This window comes from Falco peregrinus, chromosome 14 (assembly GCF_023634155.1).
Source record: "Falco peregrinus isolate bFalPer1 chromosome 14, bFalPer1.pri, whole genome shotgun sequence".
NCBI lineage: Eukaryota > Metazoa > Chordata > Aves > Falconiformes > Falconidae > Falco > Falco peregrinus.
In genome coordinates, this window is record NC_073734.1 from 9,873,171 (window position 1) to 9,892,904 (window position 19,734).

The 19,734-nt window shown below is 40.9% G+C and overlaps 1 protein-coding gene across 1 annotated transcript in view; it reads left to right on the plus strand.

Annotated features, from left to right (window-relative positions):
• Positions 1–405: 405 nt before the first annotated feature.
• ADAMTS18 (ADAM metallopeptidase with thrombospondin type 1 motif 18) overlaps positions 406–19,734 on the plus strand; it is a 79,865-nt gene continuing 60,536 nt past the window's right edge. Inside the window, exons 1-3 of the mRNA XM_005241420.4 lie at positions 406–785; positions 949–1,027; positions 2,874–3,190. Coding sequence (XP_005241477.2) covers positions 684–785; positions 949–1,027; positions 2,874–3,190 — 498 coding nt within the window. The 5' untranslated portion in view covers positions 406–683. The remainder of the gene's footprint in view (positions 786–948; positions 1,028–2,873; positions 3,191–19,734) is intronic.

A 19,734-nucleotide genomic window follows, 5' to 3' on the forward strand; every position in this document is an offset into this window, starting at 1 on the left:
CGCAGCTACCTTTAAAGATGAAGGAAAATAACCGTGTATTCTCTCCAAGTGAATGGTGCTTTGGAAGCGGAATGGCTAATGCTGGACTCTGCTCCTCCCAGCATCATCACAGAAACTCTGGCCCGCCTGATGAAGGCCCGTGGGTCACCCCCTCCCCCCACTTTTGCACCCCCCCTACCGCGGTGAGGAGTCCCCCGATCTCGGCAGATCGCCCCAGGTGTGCGAGCAGCGGCGCTGCCCGGCTCAGCCCAGCCGCTCCCTTGCTCCCCCCGCGGCCGGGGGGCCGCACGCCACCGCCTTTCCCAGGTGCTGCCCCGCCTGCGCCCGCCAGCCCCGGCCCGGCCCGGCCCCGCCGCCTCTCCATTGGTCCCGCCCGCTCCGCTCCGCTCCGCGTCGCCCCCCGGCCGGCGGCCGCGCCGAGACGCGGCGCCGGAGGCAGCGCTGCCCTGCGGCGGCGGCGGCGGCGGTGGCGGCGGCTTAAAGCGTGCGCGCCGGCGGCGGCGAGGGCGCGCTCACCTGGGCGCCGCTCCATGGGCTCCGCCGCCGCGCACGGCGGGGGCGCGGCGCTGCGAGCCGGCCGCCGGAGCTGCTGCGGGGCAGAGCCCAGGTGACCATGCGGGGGATCCGGGCTCGCCCGCCGCACGCTTCGGGGAGCAGGTAGCACGCCAGGTGCACGGCGGAACATGGACTGTCTCCTGCTTGTCGTCTGGACTTTACCTGTTGCGATTCTCAGCGGCAGATCCATGCAATTCCCGGCTCTCCTGTGGCTTGGAAGCACTGTAAAGGCAGGTCGAGAGCACTTTCTTTTGCAGTTACCTAGTGTACTTTCATACCAGGTTACTGCACAGTTTCTGGTGCCTTGTCTTTCTGCCTTCCCTTGTAAAGTAAATCTCGCCCAATACTCCTTTTTTTCTCTCTCTCTTTTTTTTTTTTTCTCTTCTCTTGCAGACCCTTCAGCTGTGCTGCCTCTGTTGCATGTCTCATGCAGCAACTTTAACCAGTGACAGCATCAGTGAATTGAACCATGGTTTGTATAGCTCTTTCTGTCTGTGTATATGAACATTTGCATGGATGCTTTTTTTGGTGGACTGAGCGTTTAAAGGGAAGAAGCCACGGTGTTCGGGGAACATAAAGTAAAAGCAAGTTGGCTGCTGTAAAATAGCTAACTATGGGCAGATATTAACTTTTTAAGCCCTGTGTGCAAAAGCTAAAAGGAACAGTATATAATAGCAAAGCAAATGAATGAGATGGTAAATACATCCCACGTTTACATGTGTGTTTAGAAAGATGAATGCGTATGTAGCCACAACAATAAAACCTCATGTTTCTGTTATGGAAGCAATGAGACTAAAGTAATGAAAAGATTTGGGTGGGAGAGCGGAAGAAGCCGTGCAGTGCACGCTAAGGGAGAGCAAACCTGGAGAGAAAAGACTCCCGAGTGAGAGCTCAGGAGCTGTTTGTTCCCAGGTTGCAGAGACTAACACTTAGATGCTGATGACCTGGGGAAGTTTGAAGTGCAGTGTATGCTTTTTATTGGGTGTGAGTGGAAACAAAGTACAACAGGGAACCACACCAGGGTGCAGAAAGGAAAACCGTCTTGCACCCTATCCTCTCCTCGCTGGGGGATTCCCTCTCTCCAGCAGCTGCTTGCATTTTTTGGCCACCAGCCTGCTTAACGTCCTCAGCTTCTGCCGTTGATTAACACCACTTGAGGAAAGTGAAAGCTCTTGATGTATTGTTTCCACTGTCTAAGGAAAAACAACCTATCACTGGTTATGTTTTTGGCTTAACGTGTGACCAATAAAGTCTGTCCAGGCAAAGAGATTGATAGTTTTTGCAACATCTGTTACAACACAAGGAGTGGGTTTTCTTCTTTAGCGGTGGTGTTTCAATTTAGGAAGATAAATGAATTCTTTTACTGTCAAATACATAGACATCTTTAAGTATTCATAGAGCAATACAGCTCAAACACTAAATGGGGCTGGGAAGCAGTTTATTCAGCATAATTACTCATGTAACCAGGAATAGGTGCAAAGTTACTACCTCAGCAAATGGTAAAATTCAGACCCAGCTTCCAGGATACAAGTAATCCCTGTATGGGTTGATCAACAACAATGGTTATATACTTTAAGCTAGGCACCTGCTTATACAACCAGCTGAATTGTGGCCTGAATCTTTTTCCTTTCTTAGGTGGTTATGAGTAGATCTTGGCCTTCTCACAAATAGTTTCGTAATTTTTCACATACTTTGTCCAAAACAGTAAACTTCCTTGACATGCAATTAGCAATGGCTGACAAAAGGTTATTGGGTAGGATGTAATCTCTTTCTGCTGAAGGTCAGTTACAATTTGAAACCCGGTCTAATCAAGTCACTACAAAGAGATGAGGTCTCACTCAGTTAAGGCATTAATAAATTAATCCTTTAATCCATTTGAGCAAGTGGTACAGTTCTACAAAGTCTCAGTCATGGTTACCCCTACAGTGATGTAATATTTGCTGATTCTTAGGGAAGCAAAAAAAAACCTCTCAGAGTGGCCTTCACATTTGACAGCAATTAATACAGGGGGAGGGGAAAAATCTACAGATCTGCTGGTGATGACAAATGTCTTCAGAAGAGCGATTGTGGGAATGTTCGCAGCTATGCTAGTTAGTCTGTACCTCTCAGTGGGGCAGAAAGGAAACAAACACAGTTTGAGAGCCTGTGTGACTTACAGGGGTAAGACTATACACACATAGCCTGCGGAGCTTTCGGGCCATTCCCTGAATGAGGAAATTGTTCCTGCCATAGTGAAAGCCTGATGCTTACCATGTTAGAATGATGCTTACCTTATTTGTTGGATACAAGAGCTGATGGCTAACTTTTTATCGTTACAGATTATGTATTTGTGACACCTGTCAAAGTGGATTCCAGTGGATCGTACATTTCACATGATGTTTTGCACAGTACTAGGAGAAAGAGATCAACTCAGAGTTCAAAGAGTTCCTTGCACTACAAATTTTCAGCATTTGGACAGGAACTTCACTTAGAACTTAAACCTTCGACCATTTTAAGCAACAGTTTTATTGTCCAGGTACTCGGGAAAGAAGGAGTCTCAAATTCTCAGGAACATGAAATTGAGCAGTGTTTCTACCAGGGATTTATAAGGAATGATAGCACCTCTTCAGTAGCAATATCTACATGTGTAGGCTTGGTAAGTGTTTCTTTAAAAAAAATCAGCATTGAAAATACTTTCATACATGGAATAGTAGCTGAAGGTATGCAATTCATACAATATCCAGGATACATAATCGTATGATATTCACCATTTGGTGATTATCGTAATGCTGCTAGTTACTGTAGCATTTAGCAGAAGAGGTTTAGTTATAGCCAATGAGCTGCATCATGCACTTTTATTTTTCTTATCACAGTCTTTCAAGGAAAGAACCCAAGAAGACTGTCTGGTAGTCCTAGTAATTATCCCATAGCAATTTTCATTTGTTATAGTTTGTGATAGTTTCTACATTTTTTGCTTGCTCTTAAGGAAATTCTCTTCCTGCCTTTGTGTATTACTATGAATAAAGAAAAAATAAATCAATCCATAAGCTTGTGAGAATAAAATATTATACCCAGGTTTGTCAACTGCTTTAAGAAAGGGTGAATTTCCTAGCTCAGCAGGAGTTATGAACCAATTTCCCTTTGTTTCCTTTGACAATTCCAGTTTTATTTGGGTTTGTAATTCTTGATTAGTTGATCTCTTATGGATGTGGTAAATGTTATAGTTGCATTTTTTCCCTTTATGGCTGTCATCCAAGTTCATGAAAAAAATTATTACTCAGAAATGTTTTTTTTCAATATACATTTGATAGTGCTTATTGCCAGCAGAGAAGTCTTTACTGATGTAATTCAGAAGAATCATCTACAGAATTAATAGTTATTGATGTTTCTTTAGGCTTAAGCCCTTGCACAGCAATCTTCTGTGGATGTAGATTAAGGCTGTGACATTTACATGTTAGGTATATGAAGCTATCTGTATGCTTTGTGGTTGACTAAGGTCCAGAGGATATGTTGGGTCACCCTCTAGAAATCTGTTTTGCAAAGGCACTTGTCCATAAGGGCTATTAAACTGTGTGACAGGACCAAAAAAGGAGTACTTGAGACACCCAGTGTTTCCTTTGAAATTATAATCAGTGACTTGAGAAGACTGTTCATTAGGGAGAGCTGCTGAATACTGATAACTAGTTGAAGTAGTCTGGATTATATTTTGAATGGTCTACTTGTTTTCTCAGCAAGTTAGAGGAATTAGTATTTTATAGTTCATTTGAACAGTTGCAAATGTGACTTTGGAGCAGGTGCCATGAAATGAAGCTTGCTTTTGTTTTTTGAGCTGTGTTTGTAGTGATGAATTGTTAGTATCAGGTGTGCTTAGTTGTTGCTGTGGATGCTTGATTTTCACAACTGCTAGCTTTTACCATATTTATTCAGAACAAAAACTGTTTTCACTTGTTGCAGTGCTTGTCTTTTCCTCTAAGAGAAGTGCTCTATCTACACACAGCAGTTACAGTTTGGGTGATCTCCCCCATTTGGTCCCGTTTTGTTTTTTAACATGCTTTATGAGCTAAGTGAAGTTGGGCTTGTTAAGTCTTGTCTGGAGAAGGAAGGTTCAAGTCTGCCTCAGGTCACAGAGAAACAATGTGGTGATCTTAACTGAGACTGAAATGGATCTTTTACCACTGTCTCGACATAGAGATTGTTATGACTGGTAAGCTTCACTTAGAAAAGATCCAGAAACTGATCAAAAGAGAGTAAGTATTGTGGCATGAACAAATTAATTATGGCAGTACTTAGATTATCACCAATTAGAATCTCTGTCTTCCTTTAAGCAGTTCCAAGGTTCAATAGATTTCACTTTAATTTGTTATTTTAAACTGATAAATGAAGTAAACTTTTACTTATAATTATCTCCTGCAGAGTAGGTATCACAAATAAAGTATAATTGTTCCTTTCTCTGTATCCATTTCTTACTTTCCGTGCACCTAATGAAGCCCAGGCAAGTTATCAATAGGATTCTTAGTCTTTGAGTTTGCAAGGCTGCCTTCTTAAAAGTGTGTCGTCAGCTGTCTGTAATGACAACTATGTCATTTTTTACTGTGATCCAAATTCAGTAATCATATGTTAAGTCTGGACGCTCTGCTCTGACCAAGAGAACCTTGTGAATAGCTTCTATATCCTCTTTGCACCAACTACTTTTGTCACTTGGTTGCCCTTCTTTCCTATTTGCTTTGTTCACTGCAATTAAACTGAAAGTGGTGTTTCTTCTATATGGTTGGTAGCACTAATCTTTCCATTGTTCCTTTCATTAGCAATAGCTTCTCTACAATAAAACTGCAGTGACCCATTCTTTCAAGCCTGGAACACCACAATGTGATTTGGAAGCAATTGCATTTCAATAGACTACAGGGACTCTTTGATCTAATTTTTTGGATGACCTAGAGTATTCAGTCATTCAGCTGTCTGTTATCTGCCATTGCCTGCAGAGTAGACTTTTGAGAGAGTCTGTATGAAATGGTTTGTTAGGCAGGATGACCTTAACTTAACACTGGAAAGGAGCAAGAATTTGTTGCTTTGGTATAGATCTATTAAGAGATGTGTGTATCTTACGTTTTAATAGCTTGGTTGACAGTAAGGCCCCACATTTTTGTGCTGATTTGTTGATTTGAGACCCAATGTTTCCATCAGTCAACACAATTTTCTTGATGTGTCAGAAGGCAAAACTGGATCTATGCTCTTTATCTGAGTAAGTACTCTAATTATATTAATATTTTAGGAGAATGTATAAGTTTGCTATGAGTACTGTCTCTTGCCTTTTCATCATCCAAGTGTTTAGGTACTTTGATTTTTGACAGGAAACTTGCTTTCTTCTGTCTTCTGCTCTCTCCTGCTTCAGTCAGCATCCTTTACTTGCTCTGGAGCATCTGTTAGGCAGCAACAAAGTGTGATTTTTTTTTTTTTTAATGAAATTAACTTCTATCTTCTATGCATGAAATCTTGTTTAGATCTTCCTAAGTGTCTGTTTCACTATCAGGCATTGAGTAATAGCATCAAACTTACTGACAGAGTATGACAGATTTATTAAAATTCAGGTTTACATTGTACATCACACAATGTGCTCAGACTTGCAAAAATTCTCAAAAGACGGATATACTTTGTACATCAATGGCTCAATGAGTTCATTTATGTTTATAAATACAAATTAGTTTCTCTCTCTGGCATCATCTTAGTGTGGCCCAAATAGAAATTAATGCAAAATTTTCAAGTCCTTTCTCCACTCATATATTCATTATTACTTTTAATAGAACTCTTCTGTTACTCCAGCATGCCTTCTTGGAGTTTCCTTCAATCCCTTGTGCTCTCCCAACTGATATATGTGGCCCACTGGTTTGTCTTGCTGCTTCGTCCTCTGCTTGCATTCTCCAAATCAAGCTGTTAATTCTTCCCAGATTCATTTTTTCCCCCAAAACTCCTGACTTGAGCTGATTCTTATTCTAATTATATGTTTTTACTACTACGATTATTTAGTAATATGTTCTTACTTATAATTGCCTTTAGCTATCTAATTGGGAGGGAGACTATGCCAAATCCACAGAATGTTGGGTTTTTTAAGTTTTTCTGAAGGAGGTGGTGCTGGCCACTGTTAGAGTAAGAAATTGTTTTCAGGACTTAGCATGGTCATATCTGTTTTCCTACCTCATTCCTTTTGCCCATTCTTATCCACATGTTGTGCTATGTCATCTTCATTAAAACCGGATGATCTATTATAGGTTCACCATCTTTAACTCCACTTTCATGATGACATTGTCTCTAAAAGCCTTACTGCTTGCTGTCTTCCTTGTCTGTGTATAAACTGTGTGTTGCCTCTCTTTATATGCTAGTTTTTGTCTCTTTTCTGTCTCCTTATGTTATGTCTATGTATACATAATCACTCTTGTATAAAGTGAGGTGTTTGCAGTCACACAGTAAATCAGGGTAAAATACAAGAGAACCCCAGAGTTCTCAGTAGTCCAGCTGTGTTTTAGAGACATTCTTAAAAGTAATTTATAACTGTGCATTTAGGAGAGGTCACATTCCCCTTGTGAACAAGAACTCTCACTTACAAAGTCAAACAAGTTCACAGTATAGTCCAATACACAACGTAGAAAATAGTGAACATAATGAATGAGTAATCTATTATATAGGATTTGTGGGGGTGATGTTGCTGTTTTATGGAGGAGACAGGTGAGGGCATATAGTAAGTGCAAAACATGTGCCCAGAGGAAAGAAACAGACATACAACAGAAAGAAACTCGTTCTACCATTACATCACAGAGGATACATGCATGTGTATTTTGGGTCAGAGAGAAAATGAGTACAGTTCAGTGGAACAGTTCAGGTCCTTTAAAACTACATGATACACAGTTTTATTGTTCAGGCCAAATTTAGCCCTAAACAACACACTACATGGAGGCCTGAGAGGCTGCACCTGCTTACGCTAGAGGTGGATGCGGGCCATTCTCTCCCTTGTATTTATGTATCTCAATTAAAAGAGTGGAGTCAGCTTCATGTACTAGCTAGTGCCCTCCTTTGTTTTTGGTAAGATGTGATTGAATCTTTCATTATAAGGGGCCTCTTTCTCTTGTCTCAAGTTCTGTTATGTTTGTTAGTGTCTAGTCAAGGGAAGAGAAAGAAGAGAGAAGGATGAATCATGTTACACTCACTGAGCTGTCAGAGGAGTCTACAACTGGAAAAAGGGTTAGATGCAGCACTGAGAGATAAACAGGAGATGCATTAATTCAATGGAAGTTGTGTGTGCATGTCTGAGGGCAGGACTTTGTGCTCAAAGTATCAAAGAAGCCACAAAATTAAAGCTTCTTAATGCAGTCTGGCCACCAAAGAGGCAGGCAGGCTAGGCAATTCATATACCCATTCTTTGTAGTCATTTAATTGCACCCTGTATTAGCATTAAGTTCATGCTAACAACAGCCTCTTATTCCTAGAGCTCACACTTTAAGTCCAATTAAATATGTTAAGACAAATCCCAAGGTTCTTATGCAGACAAACTCCCATCAAAATCAGTAAGCCAGACTGCTGGTAAAAGTACAAAATAATTGCCGTTTGCAATGAGGTTCCTTTAGAAACCTACAGCTGTAAAAATAGGACAAGATTTGGCCCACTGGGACCCTGAAGAAAAACTAAGTATAGAACTGGTGATTTGACTTATTCTCAAAACTATTTTTGGTCTGCCCACAAGCCAATATACAAATTCTACATCTTCTGCCATTATACCAGCACAACATGAACAGCATCTGGTGTATGAGTTCTTTGACTTTCTTTATATTTGCACACCATTACATCTCCATTCTTTATAAAACACAAACTGTGTTTTACAAGTTCATAATTTTTTCCACTGTTTTGATGGACATTTTGCCATAATATGGTAACGATGAAAATAAAACGAAAATACAGGAAAATGAGGTGACAATCAGGAAAAGCCATATTCTTGAAGATATTTTGAATTCTAGTAGACAGATACAAGACACTGTTTCTAGTCTCTGCATTGAATTGACTGTTGATGAATTGTGAGATTAGATTATTGATTGCCCTTCTCCATATCTGTCTGATAAGTTTTATGTTTTACTCCAACTTTAGCTCTGCAAGACATAGACAGTTTTATCCCAGGCATTTTGACCCTACTGATTCCTGAATGGGTGAGAAATGGAGTTGAAGAGGATTAATGATGGAGAAATAATCTGCTTCTGCAGACAGGAAAAGTAATAGAGGTTGCATTTCCTCCAGTTTTTATATTGAAAAATTGAAAACCTGGAACATACGTGGAGGAATTACTACGTGACTGAGAGCACTTCGGCTCCATCAGCCTGACCACAGTGGGCTGTGGATGCCAAACAGCTTACAAGAGTGCCCACAGGAGCTGGTCCTCTCAGTCATTTTCCCCTGTTCTGTTCCTGCTTAGCTGGCAGGAAGAGCATGGAAATTGTTTGCTTGTCTATTTCAAACCAGACTTCAGGCTCTTGCGAGCACCGCTCCTTGCACCCATAAAGTAGTTCCAGAAGCAGAGAGCCATCCATTTGTACATAGATCTGCAGGTCATCCTGGCCTTTCTTGTTAAGCAGCAGTGTTATCATGGTTTCTAAAGGAATTAGTGGACTCCCTCTATACTTGAAACATCAGCACTTTTCTTGCTGTAGCAAAGTCTTTCCATAAAGCTTAGTTCCCACACTTCCCCTACTCCGTAAGAGAGAAGCTTATAGTCAGATGCCTTCGTAAGGGTCAGGAGAGAATGACCTGTCTGCACAGACTTGACCTCTTCATAACGGGATGCCTTTGATGTAAATGAGGATTTTTATTTTAAGCGCCACTATTTTCATTTGGACTGTACCATCTCTGCTGCCGAGATGCAACATAGTCTCTTTTGCACAGCTGTGAACTGCTGAACGTCTGAAGTATTTCTCTTTCTAGAGGCAGATTCTAATAACTAATAGCAGCTTTTAGTCGCTAATAATTAACCTAGACAAGATTTTCTTTCTGTCATTTTCCTCTTCTTTCTCCACTTCAGAGGTGTTTGAAGAAGATACTAGGTTTGCAGACCAGGAGTGTAAAGGCTTTTATTTACCCAAAACACAATGACAGTCTGTGAAACTAGTTCAAATCCAACTCAAGCAGCCCACTCCTAGAGCTCTGTACCTGACACATAGCTGTAGAGTGGAAATCACAGGAGTGTCTTGGCTGTGCCCTGGCCCTGCTGCACAGTCCACTTAATTTGAGCAAACAGTGGTATCAGAACTGTTCTTAAACTGTTTTGGTTGTTTTTTTCCCGCCAAGCTTACTCCCTCCTTAGCCTCTCTGCAAAACCAGTGCTCTGATTATAAATGACAGCTGTATGATTTGCACACTTGTACTTGGTTGGGAACTTTGTTTCAACAAAGGCTGCCCAGTTACAACTGGTCTGAATCATCACTGGGAGTTTGTTACCAGCTCTCTAAGTCCCTCAGTCATTTTGGCACCTACTGTTTTTGTGCGTCACAGCTGTGTTTAAGTCTACAAGATATTTAAGATGATAATGTTTTCTAATTTGCAACTGTTTAGGGAAGGGTTTGTGTTTCTGATGCACGGCATGTCCCATACTCTTCGAAAGAGATGGTAGATTGATCACTGGGACTGCTGTCCAGTACTGCCAACAGTGAGAAAAGGGTGGAGGTCTGAAGACTGTTTTCAGTCAACTGTCTGTGGTTTTGAAATTTGCCATCCATGGAGGGAGGCAAGATAAAAGCTGGGACCATGCTAGACAAAGCCATCAAGAGCTGTGATGCCAATAATGTCTGTATCTGATTTCATTCCCTCCTGAGCATCAGTAATGTTGTTGGCTAATAGATATATAGCTGTCTAGGGATTTCCTAGAAAATACCTGCTTTCACTTTTTGGAAGCTGCAATGTCAAGTGATAACCCAATAGCAGCCCTACCCCCACTAAAGTCAGCAGCCTTTTCGGTCATCAGAATTGTTCCCTCTGACTTGACTCCTGACCAAATACAAAAGCTGTTAGCTCTATGTGCCTCACTTTGTAATGGCCTTCTCACAGTGAGCTGGCAGGACAGGGGTTAAACTTAGTTATCGCTGCAGTGAGAGGTAGCAGTGGAGCTACAGTGAATTTTATCAGCTGAAACTTGGACTTCAATATCTTTTTTTCTAAAACCCAGTGATTTGGTGTTAGGAAGGCTCTGAATAGTCCTTAAATGGTATCTGAATTGAACTTTAATGGATAATTACATTACAAACAAGGTTTTCCTCTGTCTTTTTTGATCATGTCACTGGGAGCAGAAATGTTGGTTCTTTCTTGCCTTTTCTTATCCTGTTTTAATCCCAGTTCTGTTGCTGCAGGTCTACCATAAATTACAGTATGCTAAAGGAATTTCCCATTGATTTGCTCTGACAGTGATTTGACCAGCTATGTGAATAGCTGATGGAAGCAGAACTTATCCTTGGTTCAGACAGTACAGCATTGACTAAAGCTTCAAGGTAAACATTTACGGAAGAAACCTGAAATCATAATGCCTTGCAGCTCAGCACAATTTACAAACATGTATTAATTAAGCATCAGTAGTGGCTTTACTGTGTGTTAGATGAGAACAGCATCCTGGCTTATAATAGGCTGACATCGGTAACCTTTTACTGTTTATCATGCTCGGAAGTCACTAAGAATGAGGGTGAAGAAATGTCAAATAATCAGGTCATATGCAAGTGAATGAGTCTTGATGGTTGAAGCTCAGTACCGTGGGAACCATTATTGTCCAGAGTAATTTCTGGAACATGCAAGTTAATTTCTTTTTTACAATGTTAGTTCATAAGCTAGGGAAATCTGCAAACAAGTTGTGTAGTCAGATGAAAGCCTTTTCCTGAATCTTGTGTATGGCTGCCCAGCTAGTTCCTGCCAAAAAATAGCAAAAGTAAAAAGTTTGATGACAAAGATAATAGGTCTTGAAGTTATTCTTGCTGGAATAACAAGGCCCAGCACAAACTTGCTTAACAGAAGAGGAAGCTGAGGCAATAAAGTGATATTTACTTGCACAGACAATAGGGCATTGCCTTTTCACTCTTCTGTGGCATTACCATTTCTAGCTGCTTCACTATGTACACAGCGCACTCATGGCTTTATTCTTTGAGGACTGGATTCTTGCTGTTCACAGTGGGATCACTTGAATACTTGTGCCTGCCTGCCTAATATATGTTAATTGAAGGACTTTTGTGTCTCAACATCTTTATTAATATTAATGATATGAGATTTTTAATGGACCTATGCAAAATATGCTTGACCTAGCTTGAGCCCTCACTTTTGTTTTTATACTCTGCAGCACAGTGTGACTTCCAACTAATTTAAGAATGTAATACTATATTCTGTGGCAGAATACACAAAATAATGAAACGTAGATTACTCTTCAGAGCTGCAGTTTCTGTGCCATGAGATATAGAATTTATATAACACCAGAATATAATTAGGTTTTTTAAATCTGGAAATTAAAAACAGATTTGCTTTTTCTTTATGCAAATTATTGCACTTCAGTAAAAAGAGTGAGCATTTTAAAATAATTCTATCTTGAGCAGGCTTGTCTTATGCCACACGCGTTCTTTTTTTAGGAAGAAGTCATCAAAACAGTTAAGTCTATTAGGCTAGACTAAACCTCAAGAAATATTTCAAGTCAATATTGTAATTGAGGTGTAAGCTGGTCATGGTAAGGGATAGGTGTAAGTGCTGTGACACAGTATTGGAGAAGAAAGTCTAAACTGTTCTAAAAATCTGGCTACCCAGTTTCATTTCCTGCTAACACTTGACAAAAGTCATGCTATTTGTTTTGTTGAATACAAGTATAAATTAGATGTTTAAATACCAATCTTGGGCTAGGGCTGAGGTGAATTTTTTGCAGCCCACTGTGAATGATTACAGTAGGGCCAAGTAAAATGCTTCTGTCACTTTTGCACTTTTTTTGCTACTTTGTCTCACAAAGGATCATTTGTTATATTCTGCTCTATGTTACATTGTTTGCAATAGATGGCTGTGAAATCACTGTACAGACCAGCCTACTACAGCAGTATCTCCAGCCTCCAGTAGGTTTTCCTGGTTTGCTGGCTTCTCTTCATGCTACAAACCACGCTGAAGGCCATATGGATATTTTTTTTTCCCACTCCCAGCATCATGTACTGATGATCAGATAGTTATCTTGCCTCTAGCAGCAAAAGCTTGAGCAAAGGGGTGGAAAAAGGACAATTTGCAGGCTGAGACTGAAGTGAGCAGCTGATGTCTACTGATTTGTGCAGCACAATATCTTCCACTCTCATTAACAGGTATTTGCTGATTCATGGGCTTCATCTAAAGCTCGTAGTGAATAAAAAGTTTTATGCTGGCTGCTTTAGATCAGAAACTGGCCTCAGGAGCCTTTTCTTCCTCCCTGCGTCATCTTGGCCTTTGAGTCAAGAGGCACACCATTTCTTTGGGAAACATTACTCCAATTACTATGTCGTTTAGAAAGACATTTTGCAAATGGAGAGTACCACTGGCTCGTCAAGAAACTGAAGCATGTCTGCTGCTACTGGCAGGCCCCAAAACACATCTTGTAAGTAATCCAAGGTGGTGCTGTATAATCAAATTTCACTGAATCAGAAGTGAGGTGGAAGAAAACAGCCTACTTGAAGGGCAAAGAAACCCATCTGCAGACTGACCCTATGCTGTTCTTATGGACCACTTGGACTAGTAGCAGCCAGGAGTGAAATGAGGCAGGAGTTCAGGCAGTTTCCCAGAGAACCAGCTGCTGCTACTACTGCTAGAAAACACACTGAAGTGCTTGGCATCTGGTGCCTGCAGCTGCCAGATACATTTCGGTGTACTAATGCCAACTGTTTTCATTCTGCTGTGCTGCCAGAGTATTATGACAATGAAGGAGTGAGTGAAGCAAGATGGCCATCAAAAAATGTGAGGTCAAGAGTAAATGTAAAGAGGTTACTTGGCCTAATCCCAATCAAGTCCTGATTAAGTCAAGTCTGATATTGGGAGTAAAAGAAGAAAGTAGCTTTTGAGGCTTGTTTCCCTTGTTAGACAGGAGATGGACTTCACAGTTTTTGATCTACAAAAATTTGTAAGGATATTATCACTTGTTATCCTGGGGACACCTGTAGGAGGCAAGACCTCGTTCATCATCTGCTCTTGGTAGGAGAGCTGAATAATTGCAGAGCGGAGAACATGTAGTCTGTTACATAGAAATAGTTAATTGAGTCCTCTGATTTCTGTGATTCCTCTGCTTACCAGAGAGTCCTGGGTGGTCATTTTAACTGCCTGAAGCACAGTGTGTCCTGCAGGTCTCAATTAATGAAGACCATGCATGAACCCAAATACCGGGTGGGAGCTGTGACAGAACAGCATACAGTTGGTGCCATGTGCATTGAACATCAGACTAATGGTATGGTGAGAAAGGCTTGCTTTCTCCATCAGCCTGTGTGACAGATGAAATACCAATGGCAAGACAATCTGGATCAGTAGCTGAATCGGAAAGAGAGGCTGATGCATAGGCAGTTGAGGCTGGGAACAAAAATGTGCCAGACTTTGGTTTGGCCCATGAATATTGCACTGGTTCTATTCACAGGTTCTCAACTTTTGGGTGCCATGAGCAGTTTATTTTTGTTGTAATTTTCCAAGTGTTTCTTGAAAACTAGCTTTCTGGTGCACAGAATAGCACCACAACACTAAATTAGTTAAAGTAGCTTGAGGGCTGAGGGAATAGTATATTTTTTGTTGTTGTTGTGGCTGTTCACATTATGTATTTAATCATTTTAAGATTAGTGTTTGGGAAAGTCAGGAAGATGCCATAATGTGAGAAACAAAATGGAAATGTTGTTCACCCAGAATGAAGGTCTGTCTTCTGCAAACTGGCATTTGTGCATAGCAAAGCTTACTCTACCTCCACACCCCACTGCTCTGTTGGGTGGTTGTGGTTTAACAGAAGATGTAGAGCATTCCCCCATGGGGCTGTGTTTCCTGCTTACTGTCAGCCTGCTCTGAATGGTGCCCATGTGCTCCAAGCTACCTCCATGGGTCTGCCACATACCCTTAATGAAAACTTAGCCTCTAGACCTGACTTTTTGCATTTTACTTGCCAATGAAAAAGGAGATAAATTTATATATACATACATATCTATACCAATGCACTGAACTGGTACCAGTCCTCTAATCTTGATTTTACAAAGGACAGTGCAAGTCAGTGTCCATTGTCTGTGAAATATTAATATATTTGTATTTCTATAAAGTTGCATAAGGCAATGCTCTTTACAGTTGTTGTCTCTTCTGCCATTCAATAACTATATTATGCGCTAGCAAAATAGTAATTATCATTTAAATTAACACCTTCATGTTTCTTCCAGGAAGGGACTTAAATTTTAAATTTTAAAGAGAAGGTTGAAGTGATTTGTCTCTTACTTTTATAGTAAGTGGATGGATGTAGGGTTATGGCAAAAAAATGTTAATGTAGAGGATGTATATCAGTCTTGCATGACTTCTGTCATTGTATGTTAGTATATGTTAAAGGAATTAGTCACTAGAAGTCTATAAATTATCTTATAAAATTTATTTACTCTTTAAAAAATCAAATTCATTTCGGATAGGTGAGATTTGGAGAATTAGTACAAATAACATGAAAAACTACGGAAGTTCCATGTCCTATTCTCATCCTTTTGAGGGGTTCAGTGGAAGTGTGTAAAGAGAAGCTCTGGACAGGGGTGATTAAATGTGGAATCTTGTGCTGAAACTATTCCAACAGGATGGGGAGTGTAGTTTAAAAGCTCTCTTATCTTACCAGCATTCTTGTGCGTGCTAGCTTTCCACAGCAAGATGTTTGATTGATTCATAGCAACTGATGGGCAGTTTAAAATTACAAAGCTTTCAATTTCTTTGTTCCTGATAGTTAAAGAGGGTGGGCATTTCCTGATTATACGGTATACATTGAAAATATTTAAGTTCCCTATGGTGCTATTTGTGACTAATTTACTTCCACAGCACATTAACACTGCTGGTTTTATGCTGTGGGAGTGTATAGTGTAACACGCTGTGAAGAGAGGAAATGTTTCACAACAAGAGGTCCTTCTGGCTTTTCCTTTCTTTACATTACCACCTGGAAAGAAGAAAAGGTGGAGTAAATGACTGATGATCCAGATGGATTGCATAGCTATGACACATTTAGCTGGGCAAGTTCACACTGAGAAGTGGCAGGATTGCACTTTAACTCCTGGAAGCGTATATAATCTTATGTAGGAAGATGTGTAGGCACAAAAAGAGCTTGCCTACCTTCATGCCAGTAGTCTTTTGGCAGGCAGTGCCCCTTTAGTGGCCACTGAGCAGCCAGATTGTTTTGTGGAAAAGTCAGGGATACACGAATGTGAGGGATAGGGGCTTGAGGACAGGGTCTAGCAGAGAAGTTAGAATCTGAGAATGATAAATCAGTGGCTCTGCGAGTGACATGGAGCTTCAGAGAGACTCGGAGTGGGAGGACCATGTTTTTCACTTTTCACGTTCGCTTTTCTAATCCTTGCCTACGAAAATAGAAAAATTATCTCTTGTATATGGGAGCTGGTGTGGTTTGATGCGCTACTTATTTGACTCATTGAGCACTTCTCGGCACACAAAGGGTATCCTGATTTCTAAGTAAGGGCTTATGATGCTACAGCAGCTAAGCTGTGCAGCACTTATTAAAGGAATGTGTCTTTGAACTCGGGTTATGCCTGGAGTCCACAGAGAGCAGCCACTGGCTGCAGTGTGGCATGGAGCAAACTCATGTCTCGTGTTCTGTGGTGTCAGGATGCAGCAGAGCGCACACTCAGGCCCTGGGACTAGGAACTACCTATGAGACTGAAGTGTCTGTAACTCACACATTTTCCTGATGTCCCAGAGCCTCTGTGACCCTGACAGCACATTCCTCTTCTTGGGGCTTTTTTCTTAACCTATGCTTAACCTGACCTTTGCTTAACCTACTGCTCAGTAGATTCATTGCAGAAAGTAGGTCAGGCTGCTTAGGAAATTTTGTCTCCTAAATCTCCTGCTACTTTTTTTTTATTATCCTTTTATAGCTGCAGTGTGATGGGCAGCCAACAAATTCTATGTAATTGTATCTTCCTTGACTTTACTGCATTTTTATTTCAATGAGAAGGCCTATAGTGTTTAACATAATGGCAGCATCTGTGGTGATAAATTTCTAGATTTCTTGGACCAATTTAATATAAATACTATCTCATAGAAGAAAATGTTGCTTTCAGGCACAACCTTCCCTTTGTCACTTTATCTTTCCTATTTCCTGGGATCTCAGAGATCATCACAGTGTTACTTAGGTTTCTGGTGCTCCACCAAATACATTTTGAGAGCTTAGTATGTAAGGTAGTGCACTGAAAACACTCTACTGTACAAATGCTTTCATGAAGAAATGCTATTAACTTTATTGAAAATCACAGCAAATGGTGCTTGCTGACCCAGCAAAGCTCTCCCTTCTTGGATCAGTTCCTGGGGGACTCTGTTGAAATGGGAACCTTTATGTCCTCTCCTCAGCTGCTGCTTTGTCCTCTGTTCTTATTTCTGATTCTCAGAGGTGTGTAATACAACTGACTTCTTCAGTGAAAAGATGTAAGAGACTGCTCCCACACCATCTTTCATACTTTTCTTAAGACTCTTTCCTGCTAAAGTGTCACATGATTGACAGGCTTATACTAAAGTCTCCTTTTGCAAAATGAGTGTAACCTTTCATGACCAGTTTAGTTCTGCAGGCCTACTCAGTAAGTACAAGTCAAACATGGATCTGAATACTTGGAAAATGTTGTGTCCACATACTGGTTTACGTCCACATACAAGGTTCTACGTTGTACCTTGACCCTGTCAGTAGACAGGATGTCAGGAGATGTAAATTGATTTATTGGGTTGAATAATGGATTTACTGTACTTATGCTGAAAATCTGGACCAATATTAAGATAGTATTACTGTTTCTGCTTTAAGACAGTCATGGCATAGTGCTTTATTTCATACCAGATCGGGACCTTTTTGTGGTAGTTTTTGCATGTCATCACAGGGTTTTTTACTACAGAGATTTCTGTAGTTAGAAAATTGTACTGAAAATTACTTCTCATCAAACTTTCATTTATAATAGTACTAAAAACTTTTCCAGTCTGGGACAAATCCACCCAAATTTCCTGCTTTTAATTTCAGTACAGTTACGTACTGAACACTAGCAGAGCAGTTATAGCATGCTCACCTTTGTGCATCATTCCCTTAAAATAGAAACATAGGCCAACTTGTGGGAGAGACAAGTGTGAATGTGCAGTTTTAAAGCAGGGCAAGGATTAATGCAGTATGTCTGAGCACTGCTGATTGGTAGCATTTGGCTACAAGTAGGAAAGCAAAGAGTCTTTGGACCTGTGTTATATTTGGCAATATAATATTCTGAAGGAAGGTTTCATGGCTTTAAATGCTACCAACAAATATGAGGCTTTTTCATGACATGCAATATAGACGTAAGTTACTACATTAATCTTAGCAAATAACTAACTTATTCAAATGCCCATTTTTAACTAAGATCTGGATGCTAAGGATGTTTGTATAGTTTGTATGGTTATCTAAATGTTACATCGAGTTGCTGTTGTACAGGTTTCTTAAAGTTCTGAAAAACAGAAAAGGATGAGGTCTTGTTTTAACTGAGTGAATCTTTGCGACGCTGCTGCCCTGTGCTTCAGGTTTAATAGTATGAATTACATTCCATGTTTTACTGAATTGCCATTTCCTGGAAAAAAAAAATGTGGTTCAGACACACCTAGGCTGCTGTCCTGTTTAGAAGAGGCAATTACAGCAAAAGAGAAGATGAAATTTATTTCCTCCTCCCCCTTTCACAGTGATGCCAAGTAGCTATGCTTTATAGGCATGTAAAAACCAGAAAGCATTATAGCAAGGGAATTCCTAGTTATGAGCAAACTTATCAACCTTCTCAGACTCCAGTAAACATGACTGCATATTTCTGGGTCACATACCATGTAGCATAGTTGTTCCTATGATGTGCCAAGGGACAGATAATGGGCAGAGACCTGTTTGCGGAATGTGTCTTTGAACAGGGCACTTTCTGGCATGGATCCCTGCCAGGTGGCACATACCTAGCTATCTTGCCACCTTCTGTGCGTAGTGCAACTGGTCACCTGATTGCAGCTCAAGCTACTGAGTGACATCCTGAAGGCCAGGCTGCAGCTTATAGTGAGGAAGATAGAGGCATTTGAATAGAACAGCCCAACTAGGATCAAATGTGAGCCTTCACAAGTCTCTCTTGAGCATTTAATGGGTTAATTACAAAATCCTGCTTATAAAACTGAGAAACAAGGCACAGAGAAGCTGACTTGCTGAAGAACCGGGAGTTTAATCCAGATAACCCAGACGCCAGCTTGACAATCTTACTCTTGGGCCATCTTTACTTCTTGTTTTCCATTCCCTTAAAGGCCTAAGCTCTTTTGTTCACCTCCCTTTCTCCTTCCCACATAGATATTTCAACATATGTATATGTCTGTGTATGTGGAATATCAGCAAAGCTGATACTTTGCTCCCTACAGAGTTCCTTGTGACCACTCTCTCATGTAACTAATCCATAGCAATGTATACTGCAACAAGGAAAATTAAAAGGTTGGGAACCACTGACCTAACTTCTTAGTAAGCAATACAGCTGGCAATCAGATGTAACCTGAGCTCCTCGTTATTGGAGCTGCCTGAGCTATTCATAGCAAAGTAAAATTGCTATGGGAATTGAGCTGGATTTATTTTGTTTGAATGCAAATTATCCCAGGTCAGACAGGCTCAGATCTTCTGCCCCCTTCAAATTCATTTGCATCAGCTCTGCCAGGGTGAAGCTGGAGGATCTTTGCTGGGGAAAAGTGGGTATGGATAGTGAACTGCCACTGCCTAGACCATTTGCTCTGGGGCTTTGATGCAGTCCATGTAAGTGACTCTGAAGCCAAGACCTCTGATCAGAGTGAAGGGTCTACCATCGGCTAGCCCTGTGTGGTGTCCAAGTGCATTAGGTAAGTCGCTCTCTCTCATGGCTGCAACTTCATCAGGGTATCTTGTAAGGAACAGGAGTCTTTCACACTTATCTGCCGCTCTCATTCATGATTCTGAAAGGTCCAGCTGCCAAAGTCCCATCATCACAGGAC